The sequence below is a fragment of the Anas platyrhynchos genome, chromosome 2 (genome assembly GCF_047663525.1).
Source record: "Anas platyrhynchos isolate ZD024472 breed Pekin duck chromosome 2, IASCAAS_PekinDuck_T2T, whole genome shotgun sequence".
NCBI classification, from domain to species: Eukaryota; Metazoa; Chordata; class Aves; order Anseriformes; family Anatidae; genus Anas; species Anas platyrhynchos.
In genome coordinates, this window is record NC_092588.1 from 29,856,351 (window position 1) to 29,875,903 (window position 19,553).

The 19,553-nt window shown below is 40.8% G+C and overlaps 1 protein-coding gene across 5 annotated transcripts in view; it reads left to right on the plus strand.

Moving 5' to 3' along the window:
- ZNF704 (zinc finger protein 704) overlaps positions 1 to 19,553 on the plus strand; it is a 96,036-nt gene that overhangs the window by 15,561 nt on the left and 60,922 nt on the right. For all 5 annotated transcript variants that reach the window (XR_011807435.1, XR_005263379.2, XM_038174710.2 and 2 more), the window contains exon 2: positions 807 to 1,054. Coding sequence is in view for 3 of the 5 variants with exons in the window: in XM_038174709.2 (XP_038030637.1) it covers positions 807 to 1,054 (248 nt within the window). In the remaining 2 variants the exon portion in view is untranslated. The remainder of the gene's footprint in view (positions 1 to 806; positions 1,055 to 19,553) is intronic.

Consider the following 19,553-nt stretch of genomic DNA (forward strand, 5'->3'; position numbering starts at 1 on the left):
ACATGGAGCAGTGGGCTGTAAGGGCCTGCGAGATGGCCTGCCCCTGTGGAGCTGAGGAAGAGTGGCTGGCCAGGGAGCGGTGTTTCAGAGGAAATTGTACATCCCAGACTTCAGTTTACTCGCTGGCAAGAAAGAGTGGCTTGGTTAAGGCACTCATTTTGTGTATGTGAAGCAGCTGCAGGAGCTGAGGCCACTCCTGTGCGTGTCCATGCTCCGTGTTGGTGGTGGAGTTGGCTGGCTGCTCATGGAGGTTCTGCGGGCATCTCCTGCTGCTCTGTGCTGCCCAGCAGATGACTTGTGTTGTGGCAACTTACCTCTCTGCTCACAGAGAAATCCTCATTTACAAAAATAACTGCTAAAAGTATCTTGTACATGGCTGTTGGAAACTTCTTCATTGCTTGGTTGCCTTTTAGAAAGCATCTGTATAAACCCTGACGTCTTTACTGGGATTTTAAGAGGAGGGTGGCTAGGACTTCTTTTGGATAGTTACACAACGCAAACTGTACATGTAAATGTAAGTTGTACATACTGGGGTTTACAGTATTTAAATTTAAATACCTGTTTCTATTTAGCAATCAGAGGTAACTGATTGCTTTACGTAGTGGCCAAGAACTGCTTGTTTTCTTGGGCTGTCTTCAACACTGCTCAGAAATTAAAGCAATTTCAGAATTTATGAAGGACAAAGAAGTGGTGTTCTATGATTCAGAGAGCTAATTAGAAGTAAATGCCTGTGGGTATTGGGCTTTTTGCCCCCCACTTTTTAGGAGAATTAGAGGAAAATTTAATAATTGCTTTTAATTTTGCAGGCAGCCAACATCAAGCGTGAAATGACCTTCCCTGCATTTCAACAGGAGGATGTAAAAAGTGACATCAGTCAAAAACTGCCAGACCAACAGTTTCTCCTGTTCACCACAAAGGAGGAAGATTTAAAAACAGCAGAGACCAAAAAACTGAGCAGAGTTCATGAGTATGAAAAGGAAAACACTCGTTCTGTTTGTCTTCTTGAACAGAAGCGCAAGGTTGTTTCTTCAAATATTGATGTGCCTCCAGCAAGGTAGGGAAAGTTGTTTTTTGTTTCTAATTTTTTTTCCTACTGGGATATTGAAGGCAAGTTTGACAAGTGGTACTATGAACTATTAAGACTACTAGTACTCATGTACAAGCAGTCCAATGTTGATAGCAACTCCTCTCCTTGAAAGATATGCTGCAAGTTTTACAGTAGTAGTGGGAGCTGAGACTGTCTGCAGTGTAGGACTTTGTATTGCTTTTGCAATGGTTTTGCTTTTATCATGTGCTGCAACTGAAGTACCCCCAGAAGGGGACGTGCCTTAACAGGAGGAGATTGTTGACCCAGCTTCAGCATTGCCTGATAAGTAATCTTCTAAACGAGACTTAGAATCAGCTTCTGGCAGTGTTATTTTTTCATACCTACAGCCAGCTTCTACTCATGGGAACGTGCAATGCCTTATTTGGGATAGTGAGGTTGTAGTATGTTATTTTCTTTTATATCGTTCTGTAGGGGTAGAGCTGGGTCATGACATGGTCTATGAAATGAATTAATAGAAAAAAGTGGCATAGAGAAATTGAATTCCTACAAAATACGGATTGGGGGATTTGGGTATTGCTTTTTAATTTCTTATTCCTTGAGGAACTATTGTAAATGCACGCATTTTTTTTTTGACTTCGGCACTACCATCTGGGCAGTTACACTTTTAATTATAAACTATTTATAGGGAAATATTTTGAGAAAAAATATTTGTTCTTTAAGACATGATGTATATCACAGCAAGAAATTCAAGATTTATTTATGTATTTTTATTTCTTTCTGACATATAAGTAGAATGATAGTAAGAGAAGGGGAAACTGAGAATTGCATCCTAGGTAATGATTTAAAGAGAAGGGGCTAGAAAATAGCCTAGAACCTTGAACTTTGGGGGAAGGGGTTCTCTGTTTTCAGAGGGAAGGGGAATGATTCCTCTAGACAAGTGCTGAAAATGAGTGTAAAGGAAACATCCAGTAAAGCTGCAGATTCTCATGTAACAGTGGTGAAAAACTGACAACAAATTGGGTGTTCTGTCTTGCAAGATGACAAATGCATGGGAGACTTTTTTGTTGTTTGTGATTACATGTTGGCATCAGTCTTATCTGCAAAGATACTTTTTTTTTAACCTGCCTGGAAAATTCACTTGCACAAAATGTTCAGTGAAATTTCTTCTGTGTTTATTGTCTATGATGTCACTTAAAAATCTAGTAGTCAAACTGTATGTCTTGTTGTGTTTTTTTTTTTTGTTTGTTTGTTTGCTTTCTAAAAGCCAACATATAGCATCTGGTTTTGCCATGTCATCCAGAACAGGATCATCATTTTCCTCTGGCTCTCATAGATGACAGTTGTGAAAACCACAAAGTTCACAAGCATCTTGTTAGTTTTTTTGTTTTTGTTTTTTTCCAGACACCTGCCTAGTAAAAAGCTATGCATTAAAACGTCAAAAATTTTAGGGTACTTGATATTTTCACTCATAATCAACCCTGTAATGACTGACTGCCCTTGTCATTCATGCTTGCATGTCTCAAAGTAAATAGGATCATCAGAAAATTCAGGTTGGAAGGGGACTGCAGGAAGTCACCTGGTCCAACTTCCTTCTCAAAGTATATGTTAGCATTCCCATTTCACAGTTCAAGAAACGAAGGTACAGGCTTTAAGACCCTTTTTGTTTAACTTCATGCAGATAATCCAGAGCAGTCAAGCTCCTCTTTTCTGTAACTGCAAGCAACATCATCCTTCCTCTGAGAGATGGGCATTTCTTCCCTGACAGGGTGGAAAAGGGAATGAATAAATGTCTTTAATATGTCATTAGAACTAATTATGACACTAGTTTTGAGAATGGGATTATAAGATGATGGGAAATGTGTTCGTTTTCAAAGGTTTCTTATGAAATAGTTAATTATGAACAGATAAATGATCTTACGTACCTATGAGAAATTTTTTGCATGTTTTCAGGCACGCAGATCAAGCTGCTGTTATTAGCAGATTTAGAAAAGGAAGTAGAAGACAAACCTAAAGTCTAAATTCAAGAGTATGATAAGCATCTTGGTCACTTGTGCTATGATTTGGAAGATGAATTTAATGCTCCCTTAGAATTGGAGGTGACTTGTTGGCCAGTTTGTCCAAAATCGACAGGAAGAGCTATAAAAACCTTTGCTTGGGGAACTTACTAAATATTTGTTGATATAATTAAGGGAATACCCAGTCTCTCTTCCTCTTCAACACAGTTTGATCTTTAAAAACCATATTCTCTGGAATATAGAGGTGTGTAAGGGCAGGCATTTGAAGTTCTGTCTCTTTCCAAGCCCCTTCCAGTCTTCTCTCTAGGACTGTGCTGCTGCAGCTGTACATTCGTGTGGTGCCAGGAGTTGGACTCAATGATCCTTATAGGTCCCTTCCAACTTGGGATATTTTATGATTCTATGATTCCCTCAGGTGAATTCCTCCTCCGTTCGCCCCCTGGCAGGGTTGGCTGGGCAGCTTTCTCCCACTTTGACCAGAGTGTCCACCTCCCTCTGAAGCTTGCTGATGACCTTAACAGATGACTTGTCCTGTCCAGTTGTGGAAGACCATCTTGTGATAATCAGGTGATGTTTATGAATGTGTGGGAGAGTTAGAGATCAATCACGGAATGGATGAGGTCGGAAGGGATCTCTGAAGATCATCTAGTCCAACCCCATGTGATCTTCCCTTGCATTTGCTCTTTGGAACAAACTCAGCTGGTGTTTTGAAGTAGAAAAATGCCATGGAAATGAAGTTTGATGTTTGTTTTAAAACCTTGATGGAGCTGAGGAGGTTATCTACTTTACTTCAGATGCCCAAGTAAAGGGTAAAGTTAAATTTTAATGAAGTGATTTGGAGACAGAAGGTTGTCATACTGCAGAATCCTCATTAACAGGAGCATATGAATGTTATGGAAAAGGGTCTGCAGAAGAGCTAGCAACATGAATAAATATCCTTCACTTTGACCACTAAATGAAATGAAGTCCATCCCATCTCATCTGTTCTTAAGGATACCAATGAATATGAATGAAAATCTTTGTGAAGCACTGTATCCAAAATAACCAACAGCTCAGAAAATATTGGCACAATAAATATTGCTTCTCAGACATTCAGCTGCAGTGGTGCTGCAGTGCTTTAATTATTGCTTACAAACTCCAACGTTTTAAGGTTGTGAAAATATTTTATCACTCTCCCTGGCATCTCAGGTGTTTCACACTAAGGTGTGCTGAAATTAGTGTAGATGGAAGTGTAGAGAGGGGACGCTCTGGTGGCCATGTCATGTGCATGTGTGGGAAAAACAGGAATCCAATGGAAAACATGGACACTAAAATTTTGTTTTTCAATGAAATCTGCAGCGAAGGGATAGATCTGTAGCAATTAAAAACCTAGCAGTTACGGACATTCCTGGAGGGTGGAAGGTGTGGGTTTAGGTTTTTGTATTGCATTTGGAAGGATGCCATGGATGTGTCGGGAAGGGGGTGTCATAACCATCGCATTCCTGGCACGGTTGGGGTGCTTCAGAGGGCAGGTCTTCAGAGGCCTAGCATTGGGATGAATGTAGCAGATCTGGCTTTGGTATTTTGTTACAGTCCAGAGAATTTCAATACTGAAATGCAAACTGATTTTTTTTTTAAGTTCAGTGTTTACAGTTTTTATTTAATCTTGCATTGTAACTGTAGAACTCACAGCGCATACTACAGACACTGCATTGGAAGTGTCTGTTGAACTAAAAGAGGTTGTTGTGTTTTTTTTTTTTTGTTTTTGTTTTTTTTTTTAAATAAAGATTTTTTATGTTTGGGAACGCAAAAATGAAATATGAGATAAACAGCATTAAGTCTTTCCCTTTTCAGATCCCTTCATCATCATTTGCTCATTTTGAACAAAAACCAAGTTATATAGCTTTCCTACTTTTGAAACTCAGATGAGTGCAAGTGAAACCGTTCAGCTTGAGTAAATGATTTGTTTAATATAACGAAATTTGAATTCCTCGCTTTTCCTTTCCAAGTTTAAATTTAATCAGTAGTTTTAGTGTCTGCAGGACTGGAGTCTTGGAGAAAGCAATCTGAAAACTCAACTATAAACTGCAATTATCTCTGAGAATTGAGGTTTTATCTACACAGTAGAGGAAAATACGCTTTAGATTGGCTTACTGTTCAAATGTAAGTGATCAAACACAGAACAGATCCCTAGGATCTGAGTAGTGAAAGGTCATTTACTAAAAAGAGAGCGGTGTCACGGAGGGAATAATAGCGTTGCATTGCAGGCAGAAGCAAGCACAGGTCTGCTGGTGTTTGGGGCAGCTCCATCTGCAGAGGTCAGATGCAATCAAAGACGATGTCCGCAGTAGGCTGCGGTGTACAAGTTAACAGAGCCTTTTCACTCATTTATATTTTCATCAGTTACTTACCACAATCCACGCTTACTCCCAAAGCACGTCGGCAGGGAAGATGAGAGAGAGCCTGGGCTGCTGCTAGCACAGCTGTGAGCAAGGGAGTCAGGGCATGGGGAGCAAGCTCGTGCCTCACAGAGATGGACAGCAAGGGATGAAGTTTCCTTTTTTCGAGTAAAATGTAAGGCTAAATGTCTGGAAATGGCGATGGGGTTAAAACTCCTTTTTAGACAGCTGTGTTTTGACCAGCTGTATCTGGAAACTCTTCATAACTTTTATGTATTACTTAGAAGGACTGTCTTTCCTGGTGTCACAGAAAGGAGTAACTTGAAACATCCAGAAAGATTAAAAAATCAAAGTGGGCAGGCATCACTCCTGTCCCCCTGCTGGGTGGGAGTATTTTAGTAATTCCATTTTTGCTAACCTTCTGCTAGAAAAAATCTGAAAATACTGTGAAGTTTGTATTACCTCCTTGCCATGTCGTTTACCCTCTCCCCAATTCTCCTGTACCGTATGTCCAACAAAAAAATGAAAGAAACCCAAACTTTCCAAATGGTTGAACTTTACTATGTTATTTGTGCTCTTAAAGGAGAAGCCAAAGCTAAACCTCATCTGCTCAAGTACTTCCTACAGTGAGGAAATAGGTATTGAGCAATAAAAGCCTCGAGTTCCTGTGCCTTCTGGTTCACTGTTACTGAGCGGTGTCATTTAGGATGACAATAATATATAGGATTTTCCTATCCCTTTCTTTTTTTTTTAAACAGTTGCTCTTACTACAAAATTAATTTTTATTCATGTGCTAATTAGTTCATAATTTAATGGAAAAAATGTGTGGTGTACTTGAAATAATGTAAATGAATTGTCTCTAGGAATTTCCCCCCGTTGCCTCTTTATGCATTTCTATAATAGCCACAGGAAACTGTGGCGACATAAATTGTAGCCGTGTTTTCTAACCATCATTATAATGAAACAGCGTAGGCAGTGCTGTGTTTTCATCCCTGAATGATTTTCTTGCCTGGTGTCTCCAGAAATGCAGCTCTGGGCAGTCTCCTGGTTAGGGAGTTGGCTGTTGGTCTGTGAGGCCTGCTGGCTATGCCTGATTATGCACCACACATTTCAGTGGGAACATTTGCATGGATTCCTAGCCAAAACTCTCCAGGAGCCTGACTCTGACATCAACAGCAGTATCTGCTTAGCTGTGATACCCTCGCGGGGAGGACTTCACGGTGTGCTTGCAGCAGGAAGGAAGAACCCAATGATCACGCTGCGCTGTTCTGCTTACCCAGAGGTGTTTATTCAGATGCAGTCTTCTGTGGTTCTTCGCACTCTGTTGAAGAAAATCTTCAGCTTTGCTGTGGGAGAGCAGTGTTTTTATATGCCACATAATTTTGGCAGAATGGATTATCAGGCAACTTCAGAGGGAGTCAGAGAATCATTAAGGTTGGAAAAAACCTCCAGGATCATCTGATCCAGCTGTCCCCCTCCCACCAACATTCCCCACTAAACCATGTTCCTAAGCACCACATCCAGCCTTTCCTTAAACACCCCCAGGGTGCTGATGCTTTTCAGTCAAATACTGAAATACCATTGAGATATATCAAAAGTGTTTTGGTTTTTTAACCACCTTATAGATTGAGTGTACTAATTTTTTTGTTTTCTATTCATCCATGATAGTTGGAAACTTTGAAAACCATTGTATTTTTTTCATGTAATGAGAATTACTCCCAGAGTAATTCCTATATTACAGGGCTTCTGTAAAAATGCTGGTAGTTGGCAACACCATGTGTTTAAAATCAGCTTCTCCAAATAACCGCACCAGCTAATTATTGAAGTATTGTATTGTTGCTTTGTTTTGCTAGACTTCTTTAGTTAAATTTGTGTGCAGCTTGATTGGATTTCACCCAAAAAGTCATTAGAGCTTGATTATGTTTAATATTGATGGTGAACTGCTTGTCATGGTCTGCTGCAAGAAAAATAGGCATGCCTTCTAGGATCTGACTGTTAACAGAAAACAGAAGTTTATCCACAAAGCAGTCAGAGAATCAGTCAGTGTGTTGTTCTTGATGCATTTATTGATGCTGCTTTCTAATACTGAATTTTCTTTGCCTTCTAGAAGGACTATATATGTATATTAAACCCTAGAGCCTTTGAAAAAGCACACAAAAGTGGTGTAGCAGAATCAGGTTTGAAAAAACATAGATGAAGTTGCATATAAAAACTCTGCCGGTGCTTACCACAGTCACCACAGAGCGAAACCAGAACTCCAAAAGTCACCTTGCTCGTTTAACTGGGGCCTTCCAGATCACTTGCCTAATGCTTGCTGCCGTGATAGCTGCACCAGCTTCTCATGGTGCTGCGATGGAGAAGGGGAATATATCCGTAGATGCGTTGTGACTACTTTGAGCTGCTGGAAACTCACCTTTCAAATGGTGGATCAAGTCTCAGCAGTGCTGGGGAGCAGAGGACACGATCAGGACAGTCTCTTGCAAAGGGAGGCTGAACGTGGGATGGTCGAGCCAGCTACAAGTAACGCAGACGGGTTGGGGTTTGGTAGCTGCATGTGCTCCAGTTGTGTGACTAAAGCAATTTGTCTTCTCATCACCACTCTTAGATTTGTGGGCTAGCCTATCCAAAAGGATTTTGTCAGCTTAGTATTCTTGCAAAAGCGTGAGTTTTGGATGAGATAAAGTTATTTTTTTTTTCAGTAATGCCTAGAGTAGAGGGAATATTAATGTCATGAATAAAGCAGAGTGCTTTTTATTTTCTTTACTAATGGTCACCTGCATTTGCTAGTGATTTTCGCACAACTTGATATAATGCCAGCTATTTGTGTTTGTGGTCTTTCAGCCTGTTTTGCTTTACTCGATTCTGTGAGAGCAGGATGGGATTTACGAGTGATTGAACCATCAAGAATGTGAGTGAAGGCTGCTTCTCGTGAATAAGGTGCTTTCTGCTTGGTGGGGCTCTTTGTAGCAACAGGTCACCCATCGCACAGACTTCTTAGTTGTTCCTTGGTTTCCATAATTGTTAAATTGCACCCTTTCTTCTACATTTTTTTCCTTCCTAATTTTTATTAGGAGAGGAACTTCACACACCATTAATATGATTTTAGCCATCTGGATTTTTGGCCAATGTTACTTGTCTTTTTTTTTTTTTTAAACTGCAGACTTGTGATAGAATTCCCAAGGAATGAAATTCCATTGAAAAATAAACAAATGATGAGTTGATTGTGCAATTAATTTGTGGTAATGTTAAGTTTTCCCAGTGCCTGATGTTGGAGTCTGTATTATTTTAGGTAGTCATTGTTTCAAAAGGAAGCCTAGAAGAAGATTTTGGATGCGTCTGCATATGTATACATAAACATGTGTGTATATGTACACATAGAAATAAATTTTCAATTTCTCTAGAAAACTGTATTTTCAAAACACCAAAGATTTGTCTCCATCTGTAGAAATGTAACCTCTTTTCTTTAAGATCTTATTTTGATGGTAGCCCAGACTGAGGGCTGAATTATTTCAACTGTGTGACCAAAGATGCCAATGGACAATGATCTCATTACCAAGCAAATTTCAATGAATTCTTCTAATGTGTCACAGAGGAAAAATGTGTCCTTAATCTGCAACAAGCACTGGGTGCTGGTTCTTGAGGAGCTGTATTCAGCAGTCATTGCTGCTCTATCTGCTAGCTATCACTGTGAATGCATGTCTTGTTCTCAGCTCTTCAGTTCCCTTAAAAAATGGAGTGTAATTTCAAAACACTTTAAACAGCAGGCAATATTCAATAAGAGTAATTTCTTTGTGGTTTGTGTTAGCTGTGGCACAAAAAAATCCCTCTTGAAATGCCATCTGTGCTGAGAAAAAAGAAAAAAGTCAATGGGTACATGGTTTTAAACTTGTCTATCTGTGAAACGTGCAAGAATGGGATACCAAGTGTATGGTTACACAGAAGCATGTTCATAGCCATAATTTTCTTTAAATGCTATAAAGTTAAAATATTCTGGTTTATGCAGTGATCTTTGACACTGTATTGTTCAGGCCAGGAAAGACACGAAGCCTGCCTCTCTGAGACTAGTTCTGTCACTAATTGTTATTTTTAAAATATTTTTTGAAATTTCTGTTTAACTCCTTGAACTCCTCTGGCATCATCTCCATGCAAACATTCATTTTACAGATTTAAAAAAAAAAAAGGTAGAAAGTTTGACTTTTCAATATTTAAAGTAGTATGCTTGCATTGTGTGTAACAAGAGTTTTTCAATATTTTGTTCATGTTCCTAAGATGACTGTTCTGTGGTAAAGCTCGTTTAACTCTGTTGGTTTCATTCTCTGCTTACTATTGGTTTGCATAGGTGAAAGGCTATTTTTAAGGTGCCGTTTATTAATTTCTGTAACAAAGATTTCCTAATGTCTACTATGAGATTTTTTTTATACATCAGGTACTTGTTTTGCCTATTACTACTAGAGTTTTTGTGGCTAGAGGAATGTGAAAGGATGCAGCCCTTAATCTAGATATTGGTGTTTCAACATGATTAGGATATATATATAAATTAACAATAGATTTTTCTAACGTGTTACTTTTGAGGCAGAACTGCATCTTTCTGTGGGTTTAGAAGACTTCAAGGGATTAAAAGTGTTGGAACAGAAGTGTTAAATACACAAGATCTGCATGAATCAGCTATAATTTTCAGTAAGTTTAGTTCTTCCAAGAAGCATGTCCTTTGGCCTGGTTGTAACAGCAGCACTTGATGGCAATGCATTGCACAGAAAATGCATTGTGGATGTTCTTGCAGGTGGTTTTTATTCTGTAAGCAATGCTGAGTTACTCTGCAGAGCTGAGGGGATGCTCATTGTAAGCTTACAAGAGTTAACATTGCTGTCTGGTGTATTTTTAATACATGCTAAATGACTAGTCCTCAGTTTTGAGACAATGACAGTAAATGTTAGTTGCTGTTCCTCAAGTACACTAGTCGAGCTCATTAGATAGGAGGTCTTGTGATTTTGTGTATCCCTTTATTTTAAGTGCTGTCATAGGAAATCCTGCTGTTGATGCAATGCCAAGTCTACCAAGTAACTTTGGGCCTTCAGTGAACTGAGCATCTTTGGCAAACCAGGAGGAAGCTATGGGTGAAACGTGAACTTGTGTTTTGACTGGTCCTAGAGAAAAGTAAATCCTGTAGCACCTTTCTGCTCCATCCATACAGTGAAAGTAGGTGAGATGACATATCTTGCTAAAAAGATTTAACGTTCCCCAGCAAATGTATGTTTACACTTTCCGTAGAACTGGTGTTTAGAAAGATAAGTTATTTTGAGTTAAAACATTCACTGTTAGTAGCTGTGTCTATGAAATTGTTCAACAACCACATTTTCAAAACAGACTCCTTAGGAAGCCGGAGTAAAATATATGGAATAACATTGCCAGAACACAATGGCAGAGTGTTTCTTTTTTATTATTTATACGTCATCATAAACTCTGTGTGTCTGACGGTTGCCCTTGCTTCTCTCAAGGAGCATACCAGAAGCCCAGATGCAGCTGGGCTCCCAAACTGTCTTGTCCTAGGGGCACGATTGCTCTCGGCAGCGTTAACACTGGCACATCGCATTGAAGCTGCTACCATGTTGACACAGGAAGAGAAAATGGATGTTTGGGGTAACAGCAGTATTCAAGATGGTAAACGGAGTAACTAGCCAACTGATGCTTTTAATAGGCTGTATTATAATGCCATTGCTGCTTATTTGATTTGTTTTGCTACGCACAGTTTAATATCTTGGCTGCCTGAGGAAGCGCAGAGGGTGCTATTTCCACCATCAGCAGATGTCCCACATTATGGTCAGCAGAGCTATTTCCAATGCCATTTTATGTGGGACATTTAGAAAGAGCTGTTGCCTTGAACATGCTAAAACATCCAGCTGCTGCTGGTGGCCACGCTCGCAGTTCAGACCTCTTTCACCTTCAGGATCCCACACATCTCATCTTCAGGGATGTCAGTCACTGAACTTACCCTTGTTTTGTGGGACTAAGCTGTTGTCATTTACTGTTTGTAATGAAATAAAGCCTATGTTTAGGTAATGCTTTCCTATTGAAAAACAAAAACAAACAAAGCCACAAAAATTTAAATACTTCGTAGCCTTTTACTTAAGTTGGTATACTAAAGCCATTCTTTGTCCCATATCCCAGACTTTTAAGCTCACTGCTTGTGCCTTTTCCCCCTTTATCTTGATTTGGATTGTTTCTCTTGCTTTCCCCCTGAATATCCGATTCCTTCCATGAAGCTGAGGGAGGCAGTGAAGAACTAAGTGAAGGTTTCAACAAAATAACAAGAAAAGTTGGTTACTGCTCCCTGCAAAGCTGCTTACGGAGCTCTGTGAACATGGCGGCTGCCTGGGGGGGGAAGGAAGAGGCCGAGAGGAGGGCATGTGTGGCCTTCTTGTGTTCCCTTCTGCTGAAAGGTGCCCATTAAAAATGGTTTGATGCCACTTTCTGACAGGTTGGCTGAAGCCAAAAAAGACCTCTGGTGGTCATCTGCTCCAGGGCCCAGCTCAAGCACTGGTGATGTAAAAAGAACATTTTGACCGATTTTCCTTACTTCCGAACTCCTGAGAGTCACTGGCCTGAAATCCCCTCCAGTGTTGTTAATGGGCCCAGGGCTTGCTGGAGCACCTCAGCTGGAGGGGGCCATAGCCGTGCCCATGTGGTCTCTTACTTCTCAGTATCCTTCAGTTTTTTTGGCAGAGTTACAGGGGTTGCTCGTTGTCACTGGGCCCTTAACTCCAGGATTAGACCTTACTGCGTATCGCTATTTTTTATCTACAGCTACCTGAGAGCAAGGGGGTCAGCCTCTTCTCACAGGTAACTAGCGATAGGAGTAGAGGGAATGGCCTCAAGTTGTGCCAGGGGAGGTTCAGGTTGGAAATGAGGAGACATTTCTGTCAGAACGAGCAGTCAGGCACTGGGACGGGTTGCCCAGGGAGGTGGTGGTCACTGTCTCTGGGGCTGCTCAAGGAGAGGTTGGATGTGGTGCTTAGGGACATGGCTTAGTGGGTGGCAGTGGTGGTAGGGGGATGGTTGGACCAGATGATCCTGGAGGTCTTTTCCAGCCTCAATGATTCTGTGATTACGGATGTGTTACTCCGATAGTAAGTGCAGAGTAGCCATTGAATGTTTTTCTGGGTGAGTGTGTGTATGTGTATCCACATGATCTGTGAGGATATTTATATAATACCAGTGGGTGAGCTTGCGTCTGTGTGACACGCACTCATCCCTGGTTATCCTCAGACACATCTTGCTGATACTTAACCTTTCTGCCCTAGTCAGAGTGCTTCTAGATCACAGGAATACTTCTAATAATAACAGCAATAGTAAAAATCTAATTGATCTAACCCTTTAAAACAGGTCACGTAAAAAGGCTTGTGGTTACACTTATTTGTGGCTTGTGGTGTGTATTTCCTCGTGATGTTTACAGAAATTCTAAGTATGATGAAGATACATTGCTTTCTGTTGCCAGTCCCTAAAGCAAATAAATGCAGAGAAATGCAGCGATTTTGTCATTTTGTTATGTTTTGGTCTGAGTAAGAAGCTTGGAGAGAAAATCTGCGTTGGATGTATAAAACTGGTCTTACAAAAATAAACTGCTTATATGCTATACTTCTATAATAGATCATTGAAATTAAAGCAGTACAAAAACAAGCTCTCGCTTATGTTTCAAATTAAGACATAATGTGTGACATTAATAAACACGGCTTGTACTGGTCCTACAGATAGAAGCTTTGAATTACATTATGCAACAAATGTTCTTAGTTATCTTTTTTCTTTTCTCTTTTTTTTTTTTTTTTTGGCAACCTGTTGTGCAGACATCCAAACTGTTCGCAGTACTAATTAAGTTTGCCTGTCGTTACTGTGGCAGAGGGATTGGCGAGGCAGTTTGTATACAGCGTGGAGCTGAAATGACAAGCCAGGGAAGGACGTAGCTGCTGCGAGACATCACTGAGGAGGCAGCAGTGGTCCTGCCTGCTGGCACTACCCCACAACGCTGGGGTTTCCTCCTTCAGGACAGGGATTTGTGGTTGCAGCTGAGCCTCCACGGTGGGCTGCTCTCATTTTGTCTGAGACCTTTCCCTGGGGTAGAAGGGACGGCTCAGGTACGGCTGGGGAGGCGCTGAATGCATTGGCACTGATGCTGTGATTCATCAGCATCCTTTAGTGCCTCATTTTAAACTGCTGTTGGCTCTAGTGCTCCTAGGAGTAGGCTTTGTTTACCTGATATCAAATAGATAAAAATAGGAAATACAGAAAAGAAAATCTTTAGTCAGACTTAAACCAAGCTGCCCTTCTTCCCATCCCTACACCCAGCGGCAAATATCAAGCTGTTATATGTTTCTGCTTCTTACAAGCTTCTTAAATTAAAGCCTGTCCAAGCTAAATGTATCCCTTGATACCATGCTAACTTACTAAGCATTTGGCCTAGAACTGCCCTCCTACTTCGCAAAGCCTGCTGTTGACTCACTGCGCTGTACAGCTTCCCACGTACCCATCCATCGCTGCATGCTCTGTTCCTCCCACTTGTTCTCCCCTTCCTGCTCCTGTTGTGGGTATGCCTCTGCTCCAACCATCCCTTAAAAAACAAGTGAAGCTCCAGACCTCACCCTCTTTCAAATACTTCACATTTTTCACAGTTGCGCTTCTAAATCCTTCTCCTCAGTTCCAGTGAGGAATACATTTTTCTTCCTCTTCACCATTAGCTTTGTTCAAAAGATGCAGTTCCAAATACTCTAAAATTAGTCTTTCCCCGTGCTTTTATGATATGTTACATAAGCAACGCTTGGGATAAATTATATTGAGCTGAACTAAGGAATTGCATTGTTAAAAGCTCCTCTTCCCATATTATATGCTGAGTATATTTGTGTGCATGGACAATGTCCAGCTAACCTTTGCCTGCCCTAACGCAGTGGAAAGGAAGGCTGCAAATAGCAGTGTGAGCTCGTGGAGGGAAGGAAGTAGCTGGGGGAGAAAAAGCAAGCCAACTGAATACCTGAGCCCAATCATCATTTTTCGCTACTATTTTTGTAAAATTATCAACATCTGTTACATAAGCTGATTATATCTATTTTTTGTTCATGAGGTGAAAAAAATCTATTCTAAGCAGTGAGCAACAGACCAAACTTCAAGTCTGCTTTGTCTGGTGGTGAGTTTTTTCAGTTCTGAGATCTAGCTGAAGGTAACAAACCTTCACTTACTTAGGAAATGCTATGTACACGCTAGGATGTATTTCTGTAAAGTGCTAACTCGCCACCAGGGTAGTTAAAACTTGGTAACGTCGGTGGCGGGGCCATGAACAGCATGCCCTTTGTAAGCATGGATGGGGAAATGAGCCAACCACAAGACAACACAAAGCATGGAGAGCAGCAATCATTACGAATAGATGGCAAATTGCCTCTGGTCTTAAACTGCTTTTGTCAATATGTATTGCAAGCTTTAATGACTTGTTTTCTGTTTTCGCTATACTTGAGCCTCAAATGTGCACGGTTATCTCCAGACCTTTATAGGAGCCCATGCACGGGAGTACAGGGACCTCATTATGCTGGTTCTGCACAAATGTAAGTGCATAGCTGATACAGAAATTATATTTTAGTGGGGAGGTAGAAGAATCGGTGGGAGAGTGCCTGCAGATGCCGAGGAGTTTGTCTTGATGGGAAAACTGCCTTTACCTTAGAGCCTTTTCTTATTGACGGAACTGCTGCAGCTTTAATGAAAAATATTTGAACAGATTTTTACAACCTTAAACAAGTACCACGTTCTGTTTAAAAAATATGTTGAGTACTTTTCCAAACTCTGGCTTTCAGGAGATGCATGGCTGCGTGTTTTGCTTCTGGTGCGTTGCCAGATTTCCTGTCTCATCATCTATGCCAAATAATTGCTCACTTATTACAGTAGAAGCTTAAATATTTTTGACTCAGAGATATGTTTAGAAGATGTTAATATGATAGATATTGGCATATTCTGGTTTATAGCGTTGGAACAACAAAATCAGGGCTTAGAAGGCCCTCTGCAGGTCATGTAGGTCTTCTCTGGCCCCCCTATCGAGATCAGCTCTATGTATCCCTTTTGATAACTGTTTGTCAAATCTGTTCTTAAAAGTTGTTAATTATTGACAGGTCATAATTATGAAGGGTAGTCAATTCCAGGGTTTAAATGTTTTCATGCCAAAATATTTTCCAACTCGAGCTGAAACCTCCCTCACTGCTTTTTACATCCATTGCTCCCTACCTGTATTCCTGTGGGTATGGAGGATAATTCAGACTTCCCTCCCCAGTTTGTTTTCTTTTGCTCTCCATCCTTTTCCATGGTGAAGAACAGTCTCGTGGTGACTGGAAGGGACGCCCTTTATCCAACAGTTTAATACAAATTGTGTGAACAAAGGTGAAAACAAATGCCAGATGCAGGATTCCTCCTTCTGGAATGAACGTCCCATTTCATGGGGATGCACCTCCTGTCTTTTAGGCTGGGGCAAGGGCCTGATGTCCCCCCAGGAGCTGGGTGGTGGGGTTGGGGCTGGGAAGGGGCAAGCCCCAGATAGCGGTGGCACAACCCGTGGGAACAGCGCAGGCGGAGAGTCAGGATGCCTGTGGCTTTGATACTGCGTGACAGGAATCTGAGGACCGTGCCCTTTAAGCATCAACATTTTTTGGTGGCTTTATTTACTTGTTTGTTTATTTTCCTGGCCTGGGTTCTTCCAGTTTCAACATAGAAGGTAAATCTGTCTTCCTTCCAGTGAAGAAGGTTGCACGAGCTCCATGGCCGGTCACGTTGAGTAGCTCCATGGGATGGGTGAGCGGGATAAGTAGGTGAGCCTGCTGGCACTGTCGAGTGGGAACAGAAGTAACAGGTTCTGGAAACTGAATCCAGCATTTGTTTTCTGGGAAAGGGAGCGTAATATTTTCCACATTAGCGCATTGTATGGGCTCAGGGTTGGACCTAGCCCAATCTGTTGTAGTTCATGTGTGGCTGGGAGCCCAGAAATGCCAGTCCTGCTCATGAAGGATGGCCCCAAAGCTAGCTTGGATAGAGAAGGCATACCCCGTGTTCACTTGTAAAGGCCTCCTTCCCTGCCTCCTCCCCAAAAAACACCCAGCAGGCAGGCACACTCCAAGTGCTTTGAACACTTTGATTGCAGAAGGTATAAAGTAGATGCACGGTTTTGTGCTCAAAAGGAAGCGTGGGGTTGTTGGCAGCCCTCCAAACGTGGAGCTTTGACACCTGATGGCTGTCCGCTGCTATGCTCAATGCACTGGTTAGATGTTGACAGACTCCAGGTAGCAAAGTAGTGGCGATGAAGCACAAATTGTTTATAAATGTGCAATATCTATATGTATGTATGTCTGTAGAGAACATGAACTTGAACTGACCGTGGTTTAGACAAACCTCAGAGGTCGTTTCTGCCCTCCTTTCTCCCAGAGATGCTTTAACTGTGTTCTATGGGAATTATGTTCAGGTTACAGCTGGGAATGGTTAAACAGATCACCCTGTTGAATCTGTGACAGAGAAACACCATCTCCTTCTCCATGTGTGTTGTCCAGTTGACACTTTTGGCATCCTAAAACTACACACTTAAAGAATGGCCATTTTACTATCTATGATAAGAAGCATTTCCTGAGTGCTTTCCCTCATCTGTATGTGTGTTCTGCTATATACTTATGTACCTCACTGCCTCTGATTAGTGCCCTGTATAATTTAAAATAGAATACACTTTTTGTTTTATTAGTGAACTTCTTCATGCATGCACAGAGAAAGGCCAACTTATATTTGGGAGAAAAAAAAACTACACAGATGTCGATACCTTCCAAATTTTATCACATCCACTTCAACATGTCCAGGACAACAGCTCTGCTTTTAATGAAAATAATAATAACATTTAGTACAGTATTTTATGATTCAATGCTGTTTAGCTACTGACACATTTTAAAACAAACAAAAAAAAAAGCACGGCGCACCCAAACTTGCACCTGTCTGGGACATTGCAAATTAAGACCAATGGATGGATGAGCCTGCCAAAGTGGGAATTGCCCGCTTTCTGGAAATGCTGAGCTAAGTGGTTGTCTAGATGGACACAACTGAGTTATTAGCATTGGAAGGGGATTGCAGCTACTAGTCCCAGTACAAATAGTATTTTTAGGTTGTTGCTGTTTTCTGATCAGTCCTTCTGCAAAAAAAAAAAATAAGGTGTTGAAAACATCCAATTTTAATTGTCTGCAGATGAAGAACTAAGATTTGTTTTTATATTTTTTCCATATATTTCCATCCTGTTTAAAAGAGATTCCTTGGCCAGGTTGATATTCAAACAAAACAGCAATAAAGATGTTAAAAAAAAAAAAAAAAAAGTCATTCTTCTTTGTAGCTTACCAGAGAAGAGCTTAGTGTCTGTGATACCAAGCCAGCTGTCTTTAACCCCATGTCCTAGGGCTGGAGGTGTCAGAGAGACCACAAAGGGAAATTTCTTCTCAAAGTGCTACAGGCAATATAAGGATTTGTGCATTAGCTGCTTCTCAGCTGTATAATAACTTCAAAACTTTTGTTCTAGTTTTCCCGTGTTACTTCCAGCTTATTCAGACCTTCCACTGCTTGCTGCATCTCTACATGTGAGACATAAACTCTTATTTCTTGTTCCAGGCAGTGGAATCCTTTGCATCCTAAGAAAAACAAAACCGCATTGGAAACGTGAAGGTCTTGTTAATAGAAGGAAGTGGAACTGCCGTGTCCCTGTTAAATAACAGATTATGCACCTGCATGCTTCAGCAAAGGGAGATCTTGTATTTAATAACCGAGGCAGTGATCTGAAACATCGCATTTGTGACCTGCAGTTCTTCATTATTGTTTATCTAACAGCTGGAATTAAATGAAATTCTGACTAAGGGAGCTCCTCAAAATACAGGAGTGCCTTATTTTATTGGAACAGGGAAAGCTGTGTTTAACCGAAGTCAAACCCTCTTTTTACAGCAGGTGTTAGGGACAGGAGAAGAGTAGAAGAGCAGAGGTAGCGTTCTTTTCATTATGCTGGTGCTATTGATACTTGTAGAATGAGCATTTTTAGAGCAGAGAGTAACTTGGCTCTACTTTAAAACCTAATTTATTTTTTTTTTTTAAATGACAAAACCTATGCTTTGGTGAATTGGTAATTTTCCCAGTATAAGACCTGTACTGGTTTTCTTTCTCCTTTTCTATTAGCTATGTGTTATAATGCTCTACTGGCAAATAGAAGACAAATTGTACGAGCAAAGAAACTAAGTAGTTTCTCTGAAAACTATAAATGGTGAGGAAGCATTTTTTTGTGTTCTGAAATCCTGTGCTAGCCTGGCAGCCCTTCTTTTCCACCCACCAGAACTTCAGGAGCCCTGCTGGTGTTCCCATGTCTGTCTTCTCCCTGCCCTGCTTTAGGATGCCAAAACTGCTGATTGCCAGTTTTGCTCTGTTCCCTCCCCTTCTCACCTCTGGGTTTTCCTTTCCACTGGGTAGCCTTGCTCCTCCTTGAAACCCTGTACTAATTTCCTCTCCTGTTTTACAGCAGCACCTCTCATTTTCCAATTTTTGTCTCTGTCTAAAGTGTTTTAGCAGGTCTCTGGTTACTTCTGACCACCTTAGGTCTCGAAGTCTTTCTCGTTATCTCATCCAAAAGTCAATTTATCGTGCATTCTCCAGATGTTTCCCTTGTGCCAAGCTCTTGCATGTCTGGCACAGCCTGGTTTCTTCAGCAGGTCTTCAGATCTTTCTTGAAGAGCCACTTCTGCCTGGTGTTACACCATAGGTTGGCTTTCTCTGTCTGCTTTTTGGACGGGTACCTTCTTCTGCAGCCAGTGCAGAAATGGGGCACCCGCCCATTGTATGGTGTAGGTTGCTGCCTAAGAGCTCCTTGGCTCTGATCTTGTGTTGCGCAGATCAAAGAAATATAAATTAATACATACCATTATGAAAACGCAATTACAGTGTTTCCAGGAGTATTTTTTCAACCATCCTTTAAAAAGTTGTAAAGACTTTAAGCTCACTATTTAAATATATTGCAGTAATATAATTAAAATGATTTACAAAAAGCATCTTCCTTATGTTCTATGCAGAATTAACTATTTAAAAAAGAAC